This window comes from Berghia stephanieae, unplaced genomic scaffold (assembly GCF_034508935.2).
Source record: "Berghia stephanieae isolate SIO BIC M18660-M18661 unplaced genomic scaffold, UCSD_Bste_1.3 scaffold10, whole genome shotgun sequence".
Lineage (NCBI taxonomy): Eukaryota > Metazoa > Mollusca > Gastropoda > Nudibranchia > Aeolidiidae > Berghia > Berghia stephanieae.
In genome coordinates, this window is record NW_027621957.1 from 42,734 (window position 1) to 65,000 (window position 22,267).

General features: G+C 40.3%; 1 protein-coding gene across 2 annotated transcripts; it reads left to right on the forward strand.

The window, feature by feature from the left end:
• Nucleotides 1–1,465: 1,465 nt before the first annotated feature.
• On the forward strand, nt 1,466–18,417 carry LOC144960883 (uncharacterized). Of its 2 annotated transcripts, XM_078894273.1 has the most exons (4): nt 1,466–1,594; nt 17,118–17,163; nt 17,805–17,915; nt 18,252–18,417. In XM_078894273.1, the coding sequence occupies exons 2-4, from the start codon at nt 17,128–17,130 to the stop codon at nt 18,411–18,413; spliced, it is 309 nt and encodes a 102-aa protein (XP_078750399.1). In that variant the 5' UTR covers nt 1,466–1,594; nt 17,118–17,127; the 3' UTR covers nt 18,414–18,417. The 2 variants fall into 2 exon arrangements, with proteins under 2 accessions (XP_078750399.1, XP_078750400.1); XM_078894274.1 differs by lacking the exon at nt 1,466–1,594 and having other exon boundaries at nt 16,374–17,163.
• The last annotated feature ends 3,850 nt before the right edge of the window (nt 18,418–22,267 follow it).

Consider the following 22,267-nt stretch of genomic DNA (forward strand, 5'->3'; position numbering starts at 1 on the left):
ATAGGAGATGGGCGCCAGTGTGGAGTGAATCTGGGACTGTGGGAGATGGATAACTGTAGGTATCCGAGCCTAACTATAGGAGTTGGGTACCAGAGGAGAATGAACCTGACACTATAGAAGGTGGGCGCCAGTGGGGAGTGAACCTGGGATTCAGGGAATTGCACACCAGTGGGGAGTTAACCTGGACTGTGTAAAAAGGATATCAGTGGGAAATAAACCTGGAACTAAAGGGAGTTGGATACCATTGAAAGTTGAAGCCGGATATGGGAGTTGAGTACCAGAGGAGAATGAACCTGACACTATAGGAGATGGGCGCCAGTGTGGAGTGAATCTGGGACTTAGGAAAGTGCACACCAATTGGGAGTTAACCTGGGACTGTGGGAGATGGATAACTGTGGGTATCCGAGCCGAACTATAGGAGTTGGGTACCAGAGGAGAATGAACCTGACTCTATAGGTATCAACTCCCAATGGTATCCATCTCCCTTTAGTCCCAGATTTATTTCCTACTGATATCCTTTATACTTATACATATTCCCAGGTTAACTCCCCACTGGTGAGCAATTTCCTGAGTCCCAGGTTCACTCTCCACTGGCGCCCACCTCCTATTGTGTCAGGTTCATTCTCCTCTGGTACCATACTTTCATATTCGGCTTCAACTTTCAATGGTATCCATGTCCCTTTAGTCCAAGGTTTATTTCCCACTAATATCCTGTTTACATAGTCCCAGGTTCACTCCCCACTGGCGCCCACCTCCTATAGTGTCAGGTTCATTCTCCTCTGGTACCAAGCTCTCATATCCGGCTTCAACTTTCAATGGTATCCATCTCCCTTTAGTCCCAGGTTTATTTCCCACTGATATCCTGTTTACATAGTCCCAGGTTCACTCCCCACTGGCGCCCACCTACTATTGTGTCAGGTTCATTCTCCTCTGGTACCAAACTCTCATATCCGGCTTCAACTTTCAATGGTATCCATCTCCCTTTAGTCCCAAATTTATTTCCCACTAATATTAGACCTGTAAATTCTCAGTCAATTAACTGAAATCAGTCAATTTGTCAAATTCAAATATTTAAAAAAAAGGAAAGAAAGAAAGAAGTGAAGAAAGAAAGAATTCACGAATCGTAGTCGAATGACCGTCAAGTAATTAGGAGTGTTCCATAACGCTACGCATAGCTCATGGGAGCCGTTAATATTAACGATGGATTTATTGCCAAGGCTAAGCGGCGCTTTTTAGAATTGGCGTGACTGAACACATCCTAGTGTAATTTCACACAGCCTTCGTTAAATTATTTTTTCACTTTCCAACCTGTCGTGATCCCAACGGTAGCCAATTTTAACTGAGCCGTCGAGCGATAAATTTCACTGTTTCGTCTAAGCCAAAATTGACCACAATTACAAGCTGGTTTTGAAATTATAAAAAAAAATAAAATGCGAATGCCGGAAGTAACATCTCTAGTAGATAATGGAGACACCTTTAAATCGAAAGTTAAATTAGGATAGATTGCGACAAGCACATTTCGATTGCCTCACGTTGTAAACAAACTGGTTGACCGTTTCTTCACTGATTGAGTACCTGATTATAAGGAACAATGGTAAGTAGCCTAATTCATTCCCGTGCAAATCAGGACGTTTTCTGCCATTGTTTTGCTCAAGCCCAAGCGAGCTTGCTGTTTTGTGGCGATTTACCTTCATTTCGATTCTTTGAATTTTTCCGCTACGCCTGCCGAAGTTTCTTCTTGATAATTCACTTCTACTTAATAATTCAGTGTATTGGCCTGGAGTCATATATTTACTATTTTTTTTCTGTCATTAACTGATTGAAGATCAAGTTTGCTCATTGCTACATTATTCTAATGTTCTCACAATGGCTGAGCTGTTCGTGGATCGCAATTCAGACTTGTCGAGCATCGATAAAGATGTGAGTCCCGTGAGGAATAAATTCAATTGGTCATGGCTAGAAGTTAAAGATGATAATGGTGATTATTTTTCTATGTCAAAAAAATTCCAGAGGCAGGAATATGACTTTGATGAAGTCATCTTTACCTATATGAATGACATGCTTATTTAGCATTCCTTCTACATCAAATTATGGCAGTCATACTTCCAGTAAGAAATAACACCCACTATTTTAATGTATTGTATTTATCACTCTCCTCTCCAATGATGCCCTTATTTTTTAAAAAATAATTGAATCTTCAGTTTGTCGAAGAGTTTCAGTCAATTTTTGTAGAGCTCATTTACAGGTCTATAATATCCTGTTTACATAGTCCCAGGTTCACTCTCCACTGGCGCCCACCTCCTATAGTGTCAGGTTCATTCTCCTCTGGTACCAAACTCTCATATCTGGCTTCAACTTTCAATGGTATTCATCTCCCTTTAGTCCCAGGTTTATTTCCCACTGATATCCTTTTTACATAGTCCCAGGTTCACTCCCCACTGGCGCCCGCCTCCTATAGTGTCAGGTTTCTCTCTCCCCTGGTACCCAACTCCCAAATCCGGCTTCAACTCCCAATAGTATCCATCTCCCTTTAGTCCCAGGTTTATTCCCACTGATATCCTGTTTACATAGTCCCAGGTTCACTCCCCACTGGCGCCCACCTCCTATAGTGTCAGGTTCATTCTCCTCTGGTACCAAACTCTCATATCCGGCTTCAAATTTCAATGGTATCCATCTCCCTTTAGTCCCGGGTTTATTTCCCACTGATATCCTTTTTTACATATTCCCAGGTTAAATCCCCACTGGTGTGCAATTCCCTGAATCCCAGGTTCACTCCCCACTGGCGCCCACCTTCTATAGTATCAGGTTCATTCTCCTCTGGTACCAAACTCCTATAGTTCGGCACGGATACCCACAGTTATCCATCTCCCACAGTCCCAGGTTAACTCCCCACTGGTGTGCAATTCCCTGACTCCCAGGATCACCCCCCACTGTTGCCAAACTCCCATAACTTTGCCGGATATTGTCGGGTTTCGGCGGGTTTCGTAATAAAGCACTAATTCTTTTTTACGAAACCAGCCGATAACCTTAGTCTCAGGTTCACTCCCGACTGGTGTACACTTCCCTGAGTCTCGGGTTCACTCCCCACAGTTGTCTACTTCCCATAACTTTGCTGGATATGGTCGGGTTTCGGCAGGTTTCGTCAAAAAGCACTAGTTCTTTTTTACGAAACCCGCCGAAACCCAGTCCCAGGTTCACTCCCCAATGGTGTACACTTCCCTGAGTTCTAGGTTCACTCCCCACTGCCACCTACTTCCCATAACTTTGTCGGGATTTGTCGGGTTTCGGCAGGTTTCGTAAAAAAGACACACCCATAAAAATGCAATGTCTGAAAGTGGTAAGGAGTCGGAGTCAGGACTTCTAAAACCGACTCCGACTCCGACTCCACCCTACCCTCAAACAACCGACTCCTACCGACTCCGACTCCGACTCCACCCTACCCTCAAACAACCGACTCCTACCGACTCCGACTCCGACTCCACCCTACCCTCAAACAACCGACTCCTACCGACTTTGACTCCGACTCCACCCTACCCTCAAACAACCGACTCCTACCGACTTTGACTCCGACTCCACCCTACCCTCAAACAACCGACTCCTACCGACTCCGACTCCGACTCCACCCTACCCTCAAACAACCGACTCCTACCGACTTTGACTCCGACTCCACCCTACCCTCAAACAACCGACTCCTACCGACTCCGACTCCACCCTCAAACAACCGACTCCGACTCTGACTCCACCCTACCCTCAAACAACCGACTCCGACTCCCGACTCCACCCTCAAACAACCGACTCCGACTCTGACTCCACCCTACCCTCAAACAACCGACTCCGACTCCGACTCCACCCTCAAACAACCGACTCCTACCGACCGTGTGTGTGTGTGTTATTTTTTTTTTTAATCAAAACAATTTTAACCATTAATGGCAAGATTCGATCTTACACTCCCCAAACTCCAGATCTTAGTCTTAATGTTATCATTAAAAGACAAGCTTTGGGATTTATAGTTTAATTGAAGCCCGAGTCGAAATATACTCTTACTACTGCTCTCTTTGTGGAAACGATTTATTCTGCATAAGCAATCTGGAGAAAAAAAATCAGTGTCACTGTAAAAGGTTAAAATTTCACGAAGTACGCACCATGAACACCGCTGTAACAATCCTTTGATCTACGTCATCAGGCAACCCGTTGTTTCTTTCATCTTTTACCATTCCCCCTTACTATCCCCCCATCCCCCCGCCCATCTCTCTCTCTCTCTCTCTCTCTCTCTCTCTCTCTCTCTCTCTCTCTCTCTCTCTCTCTCTCTCTCTCATCATAATGTTATCCCTTCCCCTTCCCATCTCAATGTAAAATGAAAACGTTCTGCTGTTTGCAGATACATGTATGATTGTTTTGTTTTTTCTCTCTCACTCGGCTAGGATTAAAAACCAAGACATCAGGTAATTGGTGTCTAATGCCAAAGAATAGATTCTCTCTTTGGCCAATTTAGTCACGCATGTGGCAGCCCAGCTATTTATTATGTTCTGCCTATAACACACAATAAGTGGGATTTTGGGGGTGGGTACGAAAGAAATCAAGGTCATAAGTAACCGTGCACAAGAGCTGTATAGGGAATTGGTTTCTGGGGTCTTGCAAATACCAAATATTTTATGGAAAGCTCTTTCGAACTCCAAGACGTCTGGTTTGTTTTGCTATCTTGGAACAAACGAAACAGAGATGTCTTGATGTGTGACCTAGTTGTCTGATTTTGTGACCTGGATGTAAGGTTTTGTGACTTAGATGTATCCTTTTGTGTGTGCAAACCATGCGGGTAAGTACAGCGATTGCTTGCCAGTTGAGGAAAAAAAAAAGAAGAAGCAGCATATCCGCATTTGAAAAACAAAACAAAAAACTTGAAAAAACAAAACAACTTAACCTTTTAAAGGCGAATATCAATACTTGGACCAAAAATAAAATCTTACCGTTTTCATCAAAAGACAAAAAACAAATTACAATTAAAAACTTGAGCAATATCCACCCAACGTGCTCAAAGCGCTTTTTATCAATATTCTAACTGCTCTTATGGTGGAAACGTTTTTTTTTTCTGCGTTAAAAAATAATATAAATGACGACTATTATTTGTAAACAAAAAAATCAATGTCACTGGCAAAGGGTTAATTGCAGTACTCCTGCATCCTGTGAGACTCCTACGGCACTTGCTAATCATAAAAAAGGAAATAGCAATCAACAATACTAAGGTGAAAAAAAAGAAGAAGAAAAAAGAGGGGGGGGGGGGAGCAAACCTAGTAGCAATGCAAACTTTTAGCGGCGAAATTCGATCTTTGACCTAACACCAAATCTTCTATCATCAAAAGACAAGTAACGGCAAAACGATTATAGACAATTGAAGTCCGAGTTGCGATAGTCTGACTGCTCTCTTGGTGGAAACGCTGTATTCCCCGTTAACAATAATAAAGATAAAAGCAAACTATTATCTGAAAGCAAAAAATTTGCTTTGCTGTTAAGGGGTTAAGAACATCTGCCAGCATCGTTGACATGCTCTACGTCACCAAGGTCACCCAGTGACACGTCTCCCTTTCGTCTTCATCATGCAACCACCCCCCCTCTCCACTCTCACGGTGGTGGTGGCGGTGGATAAAAAAGGCCTTTTTTTCTTTTATTCAATCAACTTGACTGCTGGTGGACCCTAGGCCTCTCTACAAGTCCAAGAAATAATACTCACTTTTTCTCTGCTCCAACGAAAATATCTACCCCCCACCGGTCTAATTATTTGTAGCAGACGACAAATTTCTCAAAACGGTCAAGTGACACTGTAAAAACAACACAGGAAGTCCATGAAAGCTTATTTACGGCATTTCCTTTGAACCGTGTAAACAACAAAATTTCGTTTTCATTCGACTCAACGGGTCAGATTGGCCGGTATTTTTTTAACGAACTAAAGTTCTGAAAAATCAAAATGTTTCTTAGAAAGTTGAAAGATGCTAGTTTTTGAAACAGAGGTAGGTTTAAAAAAAAAATCTTTATATTTTACGTGAATGCATGCTCAAGGCGAGTTGGACATTCAGCGGAGGTTGGAAGGCCAAAGGCCCACCTCTCTAGTATTAGCCAGTCAGAACAGAAGCCAGGATACTAACTGTGACGTATGTGCCTCTTCTGCATCCAGACCATTAGAATTTGACCCGACATCATTTTCTTCCTGCATGCTGACCAGTTAAAAAAAAAAAAGAAAAAGTTTGCCGAGAACAAGGGAGGCCTCCCGAAAGCTCCTCGTTATAGCATTTCTTTCAATTTGTATTTTCACTTTGGACCTTTTGTCAGACGTTTATTTATTCAATTTGTCATCATATAGAACAAACTTTGATAGATTTGTGAAAGTTTAAAATTTCATAATTTGACCATTGTTTTGATTCTCGGCCGCCATTTTGATTTGTGAGTTATTGAAAGGCAGTGCAAAGCAGTCGAAAACGGTAAGGGCTGCCTGAAGCCGGTGGTCGTAAAATACTAACGAAAGAGTGAAAATGGAAAGGCTTCGTATGGGAACAAAACAGACAATGGACGTTTCGGGTACAACCCTTTCTCAGCACAACAATACACAAATAAACGTGGAAAACAAATAAAATATAATGAAAAATAACTTGTATCGTCTGTACTCAATGGTGGTTGCAGTATGAATGAAATGTTAGCGTGGCGTGGGTAGAGGATAGGGTGCCCCAGGGGGTGATCTAATTGATAAGCAAAGGTCAGCGTCAGGGAACAGAACTTTCCAGACTATAATGGAAGATAAAAGACATATTGGTAGTAGTAGTAGTAGCAGTAGTAGTAGTTGTAGTAGTAGTAGTAGTAGTAGTAGTAGTAGTAGTAGTAGTAGTAGTAGTAGTTGTAGTAGCAGTAGTAGTGGTAGTAGTAGTAGTGGTAGTAGCAGTGGTAGTAGTAGTAGTAGTAGTAGAACGCTGTAGTGGAACAGTAGGGGGCGGTGGAGGGGGCGAGGTGAAAGGGTCACGGCGGAGGTGGGGTGTTGTTGGATGAGCGAAGGTCGAATCTTCGCGAAGGAACGATGCGATAGTAAAGTAGAATACACCGATAAATAGATAGATGGATAGACAGATAGATAGGTAGATAGACAGAAAAGAGAGGAGAGAAGAGAGAGAAAAAAAAAAAAAAATTAAAAAAAGGGGGGGGGGGGGGGGTTGGTTTGAGGCGGACCGGTAGAGAGGGGGAATTAGAGAGAGAGAGGGGGGGAGGGAGAAAGAGAGAGGGAGGGGGGTGACAAAGAAAGAAAGAGAGAGAGAGAGAGAGAGAGAAAGGGGGAGGGGAGGTGAGAGAGGGCGAGTAAACAGCCGAGTGATAGCTGGATCTATATGTATATTAATGGATAAAAAAGTGGATGATTGGACACAATGAGAGATAGCTAGGAAGGTAGATGACTATGAATCGATGGATAATCAGTAGATAGATAGATAGATAGATAGATAGAATGGATAGGTAGGTAGGTAGGTAAGTAGAGTTGTAGTTTTAGTAGTATGAACAGTAGTAGTAGTATTAGTGGTTGTAGTAGTAGTAGTAGTAGTAGTAGTTGTAGTAGTCGTAGTAGTAGCAGCAGCAGTTGCTGTAGTGGCAGAAGTGAGAGCAGCAGTTGTGATGAATATGGGTGACGTTGACATCTAGTGGTGGTCAATCCTGGTGTTGAGTCCGCGTGGAGTCAGCGTTCCCAACAACTTGATCAGGTGAGTTTCCCTACGTCGACGGGCGGAAGTGTCCGAATGGCAAAAACTAAACACACACACACGCACACACTGCACATCGCAGTGGTCTGGCAGATTGAAGTGTTTGGCCACTGTTGTGTCTGCACAGTTCGATATGTCATGCAAGTGCTGAACGAATCTGTCACCCAGCCTCTTTCCGGTCTCACCAACGTAAGCAATCCCACACAGGAGCACGTAATCGTATCGACTAGATTACGGTCAGTGCAAGTAAACGGCCGCCTGATGTCCCAAATCTTGTCTGGAAAGCTGACTCTGTCATACTCCCACAGGTGCCCACAAGTCTTGCATCGGGGTCGCATACACGATCTGGCTTTAGGTCCATCCCTGGGTATGGTTCCAGACGGCTTCTGACAACCCCCCCCCCCCCCCCTCTTTTTTTTTTTTAAATTTGTGATTTATTTTATTTTATATTTATTTATTTATTTTTATTTTTATTTTTTTTTCTCTCTCTCTCTCTCTCTCTCTCTCTCTCTCTCTCTCTCTCTCTCTCTCTCTCTCTCTCTCTCTCTCCCCTCTTTTCTGTCTATCCCTCCCCCCCTATCTATCTGTCTATCCATCTATCTATTTATCGGTGTATTCTACTTTACTATCGCCTCGTTCCTTCGCTAAGATTCGACCTTCGCTCATCCAACAACACCCCCCCCCCCCCCCCACCTCCGCCGTGACCCTTTCACCTCGCCCCCTCCACCGCCCCCTACTGTTCCACTACAGCGTCTACTACTACTACACTACTACTACTACTACTACTACACTACTACTACTACTACTACTACTACTACTACTACTACTACTACTACTACACTACTACACTACTACTACTACTACTACTACTACTACTACACTACTACATACTACTACTACTACTACTACTACTACCACTCTACTACTTACTACTACTACTAACTACTACTACTACTACTACTACTACTACTACACTACTACTACTACTACTACTACACTACTACTACTACTACTACTAATACTACTACTACTACTACTACTACTACTACTAACTACTACTACTACTACTACCACTGCTACTACTACACTACTACTACTACTACTACTACTACTACTATACTACTACTACACTATACTACTACTACTACTACTACCAATATGTCTTTTATCTTCCATTATAGTCTGGAAAGTTCTGTTCCCTGACGCTGACCTTTGCTTATCAATTAGATCACCCCCCTGGGGCACCCTATCCTCTACCCACGCCACGCTAACATTTCATTCATACTGCAACCACCATTGAGTACAGACGATACAAGTTATTTTTCATTATATTTTATTTGTTTTCCACGTTTATTTGTGTATTGTTGTGCTGACGAAGGGTTTGTACCCGAAACGTCCATTGTCTATTTTGTTCCCATACGAAGCCTTTCTATTTTCACTCTTTCGTTAATAATTTGCAAAGCAGTCCTAGGGTTGTTGTTTTTTTGGTTTTTTTTTTCCTATTAGGAGTATTTAAAGATACTAGGTTGTATTTTATCTTAGGAGCGAATATTTGGCATGATGAGCTTTCGGAAGGCCTCCCAAAGCTATAATAATACAGGCGGATTCATAATTGGTTACAGTTACCGATGAAGCTTTCCAAGTTCGTGGCGGCGATGGGGTCTCGAACCCGCGACCTTTCTGGTACAACAACAACACCTGGCCGGGGAGGGCCTGGCTCTACTGTATGAGTGAATGAGCTATTCACAAATCGAGAAAAAGTGATTTCAATCTCTATGTCTATCTTAGCCGCTACCCCCGACTTCTTGAGGTCATGGGTTCAACACAGACAAACGCCGCAAAGTTTGTTAACTACCAAGATACCATTATCACCGTACGGTGAAAATAGTGTGTCAGGCTATTTTCACCGTACGGTGAAAATCGTCCACCAAGATATTACCGTACAGTGAAAATAAGTCTCCCACACTATCACCGTACAGTGAATATAGCCTTCCACACCGTCATAGTGACTATAATCTCCCACACTTTTATCACCGTACACTGAATATGGCCTTCCACACCATTATCACCGTACGGTGAAAATAGTCTCCCACACTATTATCACCGTACAGTGAATATAGCCTTCCACACCATTATCACCGTACGGTGAAAATAAGTCTCCCACACTATCACCGTACAGTGAATATAGCCTTCCACACCGTCATAGTGAATATAATCTCCCACACTATTATCACCGTACAGTGAATATAGCCTTCCACACCATTATCACCGTACGGTGAAATAGTGTGTCAGGCTACTTTCACCGTACGGTGAGAATCGTCCACCAAAATATTACGGACGGTGAAAAAAGTCTCCCACACTATTATCACCGTAAGGTGAGAATCGTCCACCAAAGGTGAAAAGAAGTCTCCCACACTATTATCACCGTACGGTGAAAATCGTCCACCAAAATATTACGGGATGGTGAAAAGTCTCCCACACTATCATAACCGTACGGTGAAAATGGTCTCCCACACTACTATCACCGTATGGTGAAAATAGTCTCCCACACTATTATCACCGTACGGTGAAAATAGTCTCCCACACTATTATCACCGTACGGTGAAAATGGTCCACCAAAATCACATGAATAAGAACAGAAATTTTTTAAAACAAACAACAAAAAACCCAAAAACAAACCAAAAGAAAAAGAAACAAGAACATGCCCTTTTAATGAGCGTAATGTCTTGAACATGACAGTCCCAAGCCCGTAGAAAACTCAGAGGGGAAGGTCCTACATGAGTGGCAAATGAAAGTTGGTGTTATAGATAGTATGCGCTTGGCTAAGAAGTTCACAACATTGCCATCTGGAAGTAAAACAGACCAACACACAAAACTGTGTGTAACCATGATCATTTATAGTCTGTTCAATACAGTTTAGTGAGAAGTACTCGTAAACGCGGATGGCAAAAAACAATAACAAAGGCCTTCGAACTATCTATACTATTTTAAATTCAGGGCTGAGAATCTTCCGCCTAAAGGCGGATTTCCGCCTAAATGGTAGTTTATCTCCGCCCATCCCATCACATTTCCTTCTTTTTCAAATTTGCCGTGTCAAACATTTTCCTCAAAACCACAAAATCACCATTATGTCATATGTCATATTTTGACACCTGACACCTGCTCAGTCTCGTGAAATTTGGTGACGGTCCCGTTTTTATGACGTTGAGACAGACAGTATGGCACCAGATGTCACAATAGACACAGACGACCAGTAGTGTTCTTTGATTAGTTAGTTGGTTGAAGGGAAGGGGAGGGACAAATGGGTCTGGGTTTTTTTTCCCCTGTTGTAGATACCTATTGCCACTCTTTCTCAATCTCTCTCTCTCTCTCTCTCTCTCTCTCTCTCTCCCTCTCTCTCTCTCTCTCTCTCTCTCTCTCTCTCTCTCTCTCTCTCTCTCTCTCTCCTCTCTCTCTCTCTCTCTCTCTCTTTTTTTTTTTTCCCCTTTGCCTTTCTTTCTGGTAAAGAAGTCTCTCCCCCCCCCCCCCCCCCCCCCCCCCCCCCCCCCCCCCCCCACTCCTACCTCTCTCTCTTTCTTTCGCAACTATCCATTAAATCATCTGGTATATAGAGATGATATATTAGAACAAAGCAATGGTGATTGGCTTAGTTTAATCTTTTTTCTTTTTACCTTTGAACTATGGCTTTAAATTTGAGAGATTTTTGGGTTGTATTTATAAGCTGAATAACTACTAGGTTTCTTTGCTTGTTTTAATCGATAGACCGAGAAATTTTCCTCCTTTTTGACAAATTGCTATTATCATCACTGAATAAAAAAACACTCACCAAAACCACTACATCAACATCTCTACCACCACTACTATTACAATCACCACCACATCATTATCCCTACCACAACTACTACTACAAATAGCACCACATCATCCCTATCACCCCTACCACCACATCATCCCTAGCAACATTACCACAACTACCACCACATCATCATTCCTACCACAACTACTACTACAACCACCACCACATCATCAACCCTACTACCACTACTTCAACCACCACCACATCATCATCCCTACCACCACTACTATTACCACCACCATCACCTACCACCACTACTACTACAAATAGCACCATATCATTCCTACCACCACTACTACTACAACCACCATCATATCATCATCCCCACCACCACCACTACTACAATCACCACCACATCATCATCACTACCACTACTACCACACCACCCCTAGCACCACTACCACAACTACCACCACATCATCATTCCTACCACAACTACTATGTACTACTACAACCACCACCACATCATCAACCCTACTACCACTACTTCAACCACCACCACATCATCATCCCTACCACCACTACTACTACAACCACCACCACACCATCAACCCTACCATCTCTACTACTACAACCACCACCACACCATCAACCACTACTACAACTTCAACCGCCATCCCTACCACCACCACTACTACAACCACCACCAAACCATCATCCCTACCACCACTACTACTACAACCACCACAACATCATCAACCTTACTACCACCACTTCAACCACCACCACATCATCATCCCTACCACCACTACTACTACAACCACCACCACATCATCAACCCTACTACCACTACTCCAACCACCACCACATCATCATCCCTACCACCACTACTACTACAACCACCACCACACCATCATCCCTACCATCTCTACTACTACAACCACCACCACACCAGCAACCCTACTACCACTACTACAACTACAACCGCCATCCCTACCACCACCACTACTACAACCACCACCAAACCATCATCCCTACCACCACTACTACTACAACCACCACAACATCATCCCTACCACTGCAATTACTACAACCATCACATCATCATCCCTACCACTGCTATTGCTACAACCACCACCACATCATCATCCCTACCACTGCTATTACTACAACCACCACCACATCATCATCCCTACCACTGTTATTACTACAACCACCACCACATCATCATCCCTACCACTGTTATTACTACAACCACCACCACATCATCAACCCTACCACTGTTATTACTACAACCACCACCACATCATCATCCCTACCACTGTTATTACTACAACCACCACCACATCATCATCCCTACCACTGCTATTACTACAACCACCACCACATCATCATCCCTACCACTGTTATTACTACAACCACCACCACATCATCAACCCTACCACTGCTATTACTACAACCACCACCACATCATCAACCCTACCACTGTTATTGCTACAACCACCACCACATCATCAACCCTACCACTGTTATTACTACAACCATCACATCATCATCCCTACCACTGTTATTACTACAACCACCACCACATCATCATCCCTACCACTGCTATTACTACAACCACCACCACATCATCAACCCTACCACTGTTATTACTACAACCACCACCACATCATCAACCCTACCACTGTTATTACTACAACCACCACCACATCATCATCCCTACCACTGTTATTACTACAACCACCACCACATCATCATCCCTACCACTGTTATTACTACAACCACCACCACATCATCAACCCTACCACTGTTATTACTACAACCACCACCACATCATCATCCCTACCACTGTTATTACTACAACCACCACCACATCATCATCCCTACCACTGTTATTACTACAACCACCACCACATCATCAACCCTACCACTGTTATTACTACAACCACCACCACATCATCAAAACTACCACTGTTATTACTACAACCACCACCACATCATCAACCCTACCACTGTTATTACTACAACCACCACCACATCATCAAAACTACCACTGTTATTACTACAACCACCACCACATCATCAACCCTACCACTGCTATTACTACAACCATCACCACATCATCATCCCTACCACTGCTATTACTACAACCACCACCACATCATCATCCCTGCTACAACCACCAAATGTTGTAATTACACTTTCAACTTTTGAAATTCCACGAGGTGTGTCAGAAATTGCTGCAAGACAAATTTTGGATCGCATCTCACAGGGATGCCACTTTTCCGGTTTTAGCCGGAAATCCGGTTTTTTACCACCAGCCGGTTTTAATCCGAAACCTCCGGTTTTTGTCCATCGTCACTATTCAAGAAAAAAATATTTTTTTTAAAGAAGAAGAAAAATATCGCGATCGAGCCGGAACTTTTTCGCCAGGTGAATAATTTGGGCTGTCACCGCCGGTGGAATATTTGGGCACCAAAATGGTAGTTTATCTTACGCCCATCCCCATCACAAATCCTCCTTTTTTAAAAAAATGTTTGATAAATAAACAGTGATTTTGAGAATTTCTCAGAAATTTTCCGTTGAATTTGCCGTGTCAAACATTTCCCTCAAAACCACAAAATCACCATTATGTCTTATGTCATATTTTGACACCTGTGCATTAGTCTCGTGAAATTTATTGACGGTCCCGTTTTTATGACGTCGGGCCAGACTGAATGGCACCAGATGTCACAATTGACACAGACGACCAGTGGTGTTCTTTGATTAGCTAGTTGATGGTTGAAGGGGAAGGGTAGGGACAAATCTCCCTCTCCCTCTCTCTCTTCTCTCTCCCTCTCTCTCCCTCTCCCCTCTCTCTCCTCTCTCTCTCTCTCTCTCTCTCCCCTCCCTCTCTCTCTCTCCCTCTCTCTCTCTCTCTCTCTCTCTCCTCTCTCTCTCTCTCTCTCTCTCCTCTCTCTCTCTCTCTCTCTCTCTCTCTCAACCATCCATTAAATCTTTACAAAAGCTAAATTTATGTTTAATGATAAGAATGGATTTATACTAGTAATAGTAATATATTACATAATACCAATACAAAACTATGTTCCTGTTATTTTTACACTTTGCTTGCGTTTGACCGATGGGCGGAGACATTTTCCTCCTTTTTGACAAATTGCTATTATTATCACTGAAAAAAACCACTCACCAAAACCACTACATCATCTCTACCACCACTACTATTACAACCACCACCACATCATCATCCCTACCAACAGTACTACTACAAATATCACCACATCGTCATTCCTACCACAACTATTACAACCACCACCAGACAGTTATCTCTAAAAGACCACCACTACTACAACCACCACCACATCATCACATCATCATCCCTACCACCACTATACTACTACAACCACCATCACATCATCATCTCTAAGACCACCACCACCACTACTACTACTATTACTACTACTACTACTACTACTACTACTACTACTACTACTACTACTACTACTACTACTACTACTACTACTACTACTACTACTACTACTACTACTGCTACTACTACTACTACAACAACAATCACCACCACATCATCATCCCTACCACCACTACCACATCATCCCTACCACCACTCCTACTACAACCACCACCACACCATCATCCCTACCACCACTACCACTACAACTACAACCACATCATCAACCCTGCTACCACTACCACAACCACCACCACACCATCATCCCTAGCACCACTACTACTACAAATAACACCACATCATCCTTACCACCACTACTACTACAACTACCACTACATCATCATTCCTACCACAGCCACTACAACCACCACCACACAATCATCTATACGACCAGTACTACTATAATTACTACCGCATCATCCCTAACACCACTACTACTACAACCACCACCACATTATCATCCCTACTACAACCACCAAATGTAATTACACTTTCAACTTTTGAAATTCTCCGAGTCGTGTCAGAAATTGCTGGAGACAAATTTTGAATCGCATCTCAGTGAATTTGAGTGAAGTTTAAATTTATAGGTTATGGTTGCATGGGTGGGTCATGATCTTCACAATGCAATGAATAATTTTCTTCTTTTATGTGACCAGTCATTCTCACCCCTGATAGCTATTGATATTAATTTGTCTATATTTTGTTTTCAGCACCTTATTTTATCAATTTGAAAACTGTTAACTCTCCTTTCTTTTGTGTGTTATTTGCTCTCAATTGCAATAATAAGTACTGAAACAATATTCCATATTTGATATTTTTCAAATCCCTACAAAGCCCTTGACGTTGATTTGTATCTCGTCCGCGCAAGTTTTCAGGCTTTTTTTAATTTGCCTGGTGACATCCCTCATCTCACTAAATTTTAGTGAAATTCAAATTTATAGGTTATGGTCACGTGAATGGGTCATGATCTTCACGATGAAAAATTTCCTCCTTTTTTGTGACCAGTCATTCTCACCCCTGAAATTTTTAGCTTCTCCGCTTAATCGACACACTAACCTGAACTCCCGAGGGTGTGCGATTAAGCGGAGTCGGCTGTTATAATAATAATGATAATGATACACATAATAATAATAATAATAATAATGATAATGATACACATAATAATAATAATAATAATAATAATAATAATGATAATAATAATAATAATAATAATAATAATAATAATAATAATAATACACATAATGATAATAATAATAATAATAATAATAATAATAATAATAATAATAATAATAATAATAATAATAATAATAATACACATAATGATAATAATAAAACACATAATAATAATAATGGTAATTAATAATAATAATACACATAATAATAAAAATAATACACATAATAATAATGGTAATTAATAAAAGTAATGACGCCACCAATAATAATAATTAGTTAGTTCTGTCTCCTGACTGACAGATGTGTGCATGGAGATTAAAACGAAAACAGGGATGACGTATTCACAGGCCTTTATTAACCTGTGTATAGTCACAGAAGTGAATCTTTGAATATAACCACATGCTGTTTGTTATTCGTAGACAGGTCTGTGAATGAGCACCAGCCGTTATTCACACTTGCCAGATAGATTTTTGTATAAACTGCCAAACTATTCATGGACAACAAGCCAAATGATCTGAAAAAATGGCATTAGTAGTAGGTGGACCAAATCAGTAACAAGAGGGTTATTTTTTAACACCAGAAGGAAATCCACAATGCCAAGACGCTGAATTCAGTTTTTTTATTTTTTCATTCATGACATATGGCTTCAAGAAAATGGCAGATTTTGGAATTTGGAACTGAAAAACGTTGGGAAGAGACCAATGTCTTTTAATACAGAAATTAAGCTGTTGAAAGCTTACTCTGTCTAAATAAATTGTAATATTGTCCAACAAGCTTCATGTCTCGTTCTACACGTTACCCGTTGCTGTTAGACCATATGTAAAGCACTTTGAGCACATTTAGTTGATATCACTAGTCGTAAAATTCCACCTAAAATGAAATGGCTGTTATCTTTGGTTGATTCCTTTAATTAGAACTGTCACTAAAACCAGATTTATTTGGACTTTTTCAGACAAACAAGAATGGAAAGCCAACCCCGCATTGCCATGGAATCCAAGGTCAATAGATTTATTTTATTTATTTATTTGTTTGTAGTGTTCACCTCAGTTGACGATGTATCTTAATGGTTGTTTTTCGGCACGTCTGTTGTGCAAGTAAAATCCACAGTTTCTGTTATCGTTGTTGTGTGTTTGTGTATTTGGTCATCCCAAAAATCGAGTCACAAACATAATATGACATCTGTTGTTTCTTTGTTACTAAAAATCATAAAACCAGTGTTGATAACGTCAGCCAACATTTCAAACCAGAAAATAGACTTAGTGATAAATGTAAAACAATTTTCTTCTAGAAAGACGTGATTGAATATCATGGACTAGTGGGTGGCTGAGGTGGTTAAATTGTTAGACTCTAGCTTAGAAGGTACTGGGTTCTATTCACAGTCAGGGCAATTAAAGAAAATATGTTTCATTGTAATTCATTTTATTGAGAAAGCAACTTCTATTATTATTATTATTATTGAGAGAGAGAGAGAGAGAGAGAGAGAGAGAGAGAGAGAGAGAGAGAGAGAGAGAGAGAGAGAGAGAGAGAGAGAGAGAGAGAGAGAGAGAGAGTTGATTCAATCAGGAATGTTACACACAGGGACACAGTGACCCAATAAACTCACTCTGTATTTTGTCATGTTTGATTTCTATTCGGACAGAGAGGAGGATCGTCCTCTTCTGCTAGAAATCCTCAACTGGAGAAGAAAGTTGAAGATTTAATTGAGAAAGATAGAAAGAGACAGAAGGAAATGGACGCCATGGCAAGGGAGGTAATACATGTTGTTTATTTGGGCTAGGTGATAATAATAACAGATAACATGTTAAAAGTGTTTCACCAGTACTACACACTACATACATACAGTACCGTATGTTGAATAAGCCCTAATTCACCCCTTACAATAAAAACATACTGGTAAAAAGATCAAGATACTGGATTATGATATTCCAGAAAGACCATTTTGTTAAAGACAATCTTTGAGATAATCATGGCCACTGTCATTTAAACCTATCATGACAACAAAATCATTCAGATATTTGGTCCATGGAACCGGATAAAAATACCGAATCTTTTTCCTACTGGATTAAATGATTTTTTATCTCTACAGATTAAAAAACTGAAAGAGGAACACCGTAAGGAAATGGACGACGTTTCTCAAGAGGTATTTATAGATAGAAATGAATATCCCCATACTCTAGCTGTTGGTGGAAAATCAGTTGAAATGTTTTTATTCTTAACAATTTGTTCTCTAGGATTCTTTTTTTTTTAAAATCAACTCCTTAAACTTTGTAAAATTATCATGAAAACTTTATATATTCTGATTTATTTTTTAAAATATTTATGTAATCATCTCAATTATATCTTTGTACGTGATGGAATTTTCTTTATACCTTCTCTCTCTCTCTCTCCCCCCCCTCTCTCCCCCTCTCTCTCTCTCTCTCCTCTCCCCCCTCTCTCTCTCTCCCCCTCTCTCTCTCTCTATCCTCTCTCTCTCTCTCTTCCCCCCCCCCTCTTCTCTCTCTCTCTCTCCCCTTTCTCTCTCTCTCTCTCTCTCTCTCTCTCTCTCTCTCTCTCTCTCTCTCTCTCTCTCTCTCTCTCTCTCTTCTCTCTCTTCTCTCTCTCCCTCTCTCTCTCCCTCTCTCCTCTCTCTCTCCTCCCCCCTCTCTCTCTCTCTCTCTCTCTCCTCTCTCTCTCTCTCTCTCTCTCTCTCTCTCTCTCTCTCTCTCTCTCTCTCTCTCTCTCTTCTCTCTCTCTCCTCTCCTCTCTCTCTTCTCTCTTCTCTCTCTCTCTCTCTCTCTCTCTCTCTCTCTCTCTCTCTCTCTCTCTCTCCTCTCCTCTCTCTCTCTCTCTCTCTCTCTCTCTCTCTCTCTCTCTCTCTCTCTCTTTGTGTGTGTGTGTATGTCCATGTGTATGTATGTGTGACTATGTGTGGAATTCACATGTACATATATTATCTGTCCTTTTGTTGCTCATATTTGTTTAGTACCATTCTGGAAATCACCTTAGACCAAATGCCGACTAAGCTATGAAAAGTGGCCAGACAGTTTTTTGCCCTAGTTCATTCTAGTCATGGAATAACAATCTGTACATTGTGCCAAATCGGGTTCCTCCTGGATAGTCGGTAGAGCCAGATAGCCCCAAACATCATCACAACGAAAAGACTCAGAGGAAGATAGAAGACAGAGAGGGAAATTCCACGAAAATGTCAACCGAGGGGGTGTTTTACAAATTCTTAAGAACATGTTACAATTTGGTACCAATTTGTTGGAAAATCATTCAGGATTATGAATATAAGGATATTTCATGCATATTTGTGGTACAGGATGCTAATTGTAGAGCTTTATGTAAGGGTATCCCCTATTTGAAGAATGAAAACAATATTTTCTCAATATTATAAATTTTGCAACTTCTACAAAATTATAGCCACCTTTGCTGTTGTTTATTGATATTAAAACAATTATAAGTATCAGGAACCTATATAAACATTCAAATTTACGATTTTAATGAAATGTTGTCCTCATCGGTCGTTTTAATGACCTTGGAAAATTATATGTCAGTCCGCTACCATTAAAACAGTATTTTTTCATCTATGAAAGATGTTATTGTTGTACAGACTCACTATTTCAGATTTTCTGTTCTTACATGAATGGCTTTAGCACTGTAAGATAATTTTCCAAGAAATTTATCATTTAAGGTACTTTTGTTGGGTAACGGACTGACATTTTTTAGGGTAACGGACTGACAGTAACAGACTGACTAATTCTATTTTAATTCAAAGACATTATATAAAAGTTGTTTATTAAGTCTCAAGAGTAATGTCCACTCCAATGTGTTTCAACTGATCAGGCAGCCATTTTATAAACATTTGGATCATAAAATTTCAAACACTGGTCTTCAACATCAAGCCTGCTATTTTTTAATAGGTAAGTTGAATCTTTTAAAGCTTGTGAATCTTTTGATCACTTGAAGATTTTTGCTATGTTTGAATTGAGGAAAAACTCTGTTTTTTGTTCTATAATATCCTTATGACAATGGAGCAAGTAGTAGTCTTCTGTTAACGGGACAAGAAGCCCTGGGAGAAAAAAAAAAAGAAATCAAACAATTAAATTAATGTGGAAAACTGTTGAGTCACTGAGGCTTTAAATGTATTGGGTCAGCAAGCTGTTTAGCTGTGTATAATGTCAATATTTTAGTTGTTACAAAGTAATGTCATACAAGTTAAAAATGAGTTTTATTTTCTTAGTTTTGCTGTATAATTTTTAAGAAAACAAGATTTGCTTTTTATTCCGATTTGACTTTCATAGCTTATGATGTAATTTCGCTCAATTTTCTTTATTCACAGGTTCAAGATGCCTACTCTATCCATGATTCAAATTATAAAGAAAGACTGAAAACTGATGGGCATTACATTGTTTAGGAAAAAGATAGGCAACAAAAGCAGAAGTCTCAAAGAAAACTTGAAAGTGATTGTAAAGGACACTTAAAAGAAATAACGAGATTTTTCAAGCAAAATGGAAAAAAAGAGAAAAGCTGATCAATCTACAACTCCAAAAGAAAGTAAACCGAGCACACCTAAATCCACATCTGCCTCACATTTCAGCACAGGAAAGTAAAATACTGAATTCAACTTTGAGTCTACAATCCTCCCAAAAAATTTAAAAAAAAATTAAACTATGCCTGTACTGCTAGGGGCATCCATCAACCAATGATTTTTGAAATATTTTAATCATGGAAATGGGCATTCAAGATGAAATAAAATAATTTGATCGAAAATTTCTATTTGGACAAGAAGTACTCTTGGCGAGCACCAAGGAAAAAGATTTCATAATTGTGAGAGATGAAAAAAGAGAAAAGACGCAAATTCAAAAAAGTTTCCTGTAAAAAAAACCCTGAAAAAGAGGTTGTCGATTGTTAGTGAATTTCATCCAGGAATCAAAATTGGCTTGAGATTATTTTGCTCCATCAGAACCTCAGAATGTACTTCTAAGATAAATCCCACAATCTGCATAGGAAAATTGTAACAATCAAGGATAAAATGGTCCAAATGAAATTTTGAAGATCTTTCTCAGATCTTATAACTGGCTTTCTGGTCAAAAGCAGATGAGGAAGAGATTGACTGCCAACACTATCGACCAGTTTGCAGTGACAGTCATTAGTCGGGGGAATTAGGTCCAAAAAACCCTTGAATTGTGCAAACAGGGTTGAAAGCATGAAAATTACATATGTTGTAAAATATGAAAAATCCTATAATTTATGATATAGAACCACTCTGAGAGATCAGTATTAGTTGAGATACAAGGTTTTTAAGATTAGAAAATTTTGAAATGGACGACAATAATTTCTTTCATTTTTATTGCGTAAACATTCAAGGCAAGCCGACCAAAGGTTGTGTTACGTCATCCTTTGGATTCCCATTGGTGACTATTTTTAGCGTCGAAGCTGTTTGTTATTCGTAGACAGGTCTGTGAATGAGCACCAGCCGTTATTCACACTTGCCAGATAGATTTTTGTATAAACTGCCAAACTATTCATGGACAACAAGCCAAATGATCTGAAAAAATGGCATTAGTAGTAGGTGGACCAAATCAGTAACAAGAGGGTTATTTTTTAACACCAGAAGGAAATCCACAATGCCAAGACGCTGAATTCAGTTTTTTTATTTTTTCATTCATGACATATGGCTTCAAGAAAATGGCAGATTTTGGAATTTGGAACTGAAAAACGTTGGGAAGAGACCAATGTCTTTTAATACAGAAATTAAGCTGTTGAAAGCTTACTCTGTCTAAATAAATTGTAATATTGTCCAACAAGCTTCATGTCTCGTTCTACACGTTACCCGTTGCTGTTAGACCATATGTAAAGCACTTTGAGCACATTTAGTTGATATCACTAGTCGTAAAATTCCACCTAAAATGAAATGGCTGTTATCTTTGGTTGATTCCTTTAATTAGAACTGTCACTAAAACCAGATTTATTTGGACTTTTTCAGACAAACAAGAATGGAAAGCCAACCCCGCATTGCCATGGAATCCAAGGTCAATAGATTTATTTTATTTATTTATTTGTTTGTAGTGTTCACCTCAGTTGACGATGTATCTTAATGGGTTGTTTTTCGGCACGTCT

Coding starts and splice junctions, on each gene's coding strand:
- LOC144960883 (XM_078894273.1), top strand. CDS start 17,128: ATGGAAAGCCAACCCCGCATTGCCATGGAATCCAAG. Junction 17,164..17,804: donor GCATTGCCATGGAATCCAAG/GTCAATAGATTT, acceptor CTATTCGGACAG/AGAGGAGGATCGTCCTCTTC. Junction 17,916..18,251: donor TGGACGCCATGGCAAGGGAG/GTAATACATGTT, acceptor TTATCTCTACAG/ATTAAAAAACTGAAAGAGGA.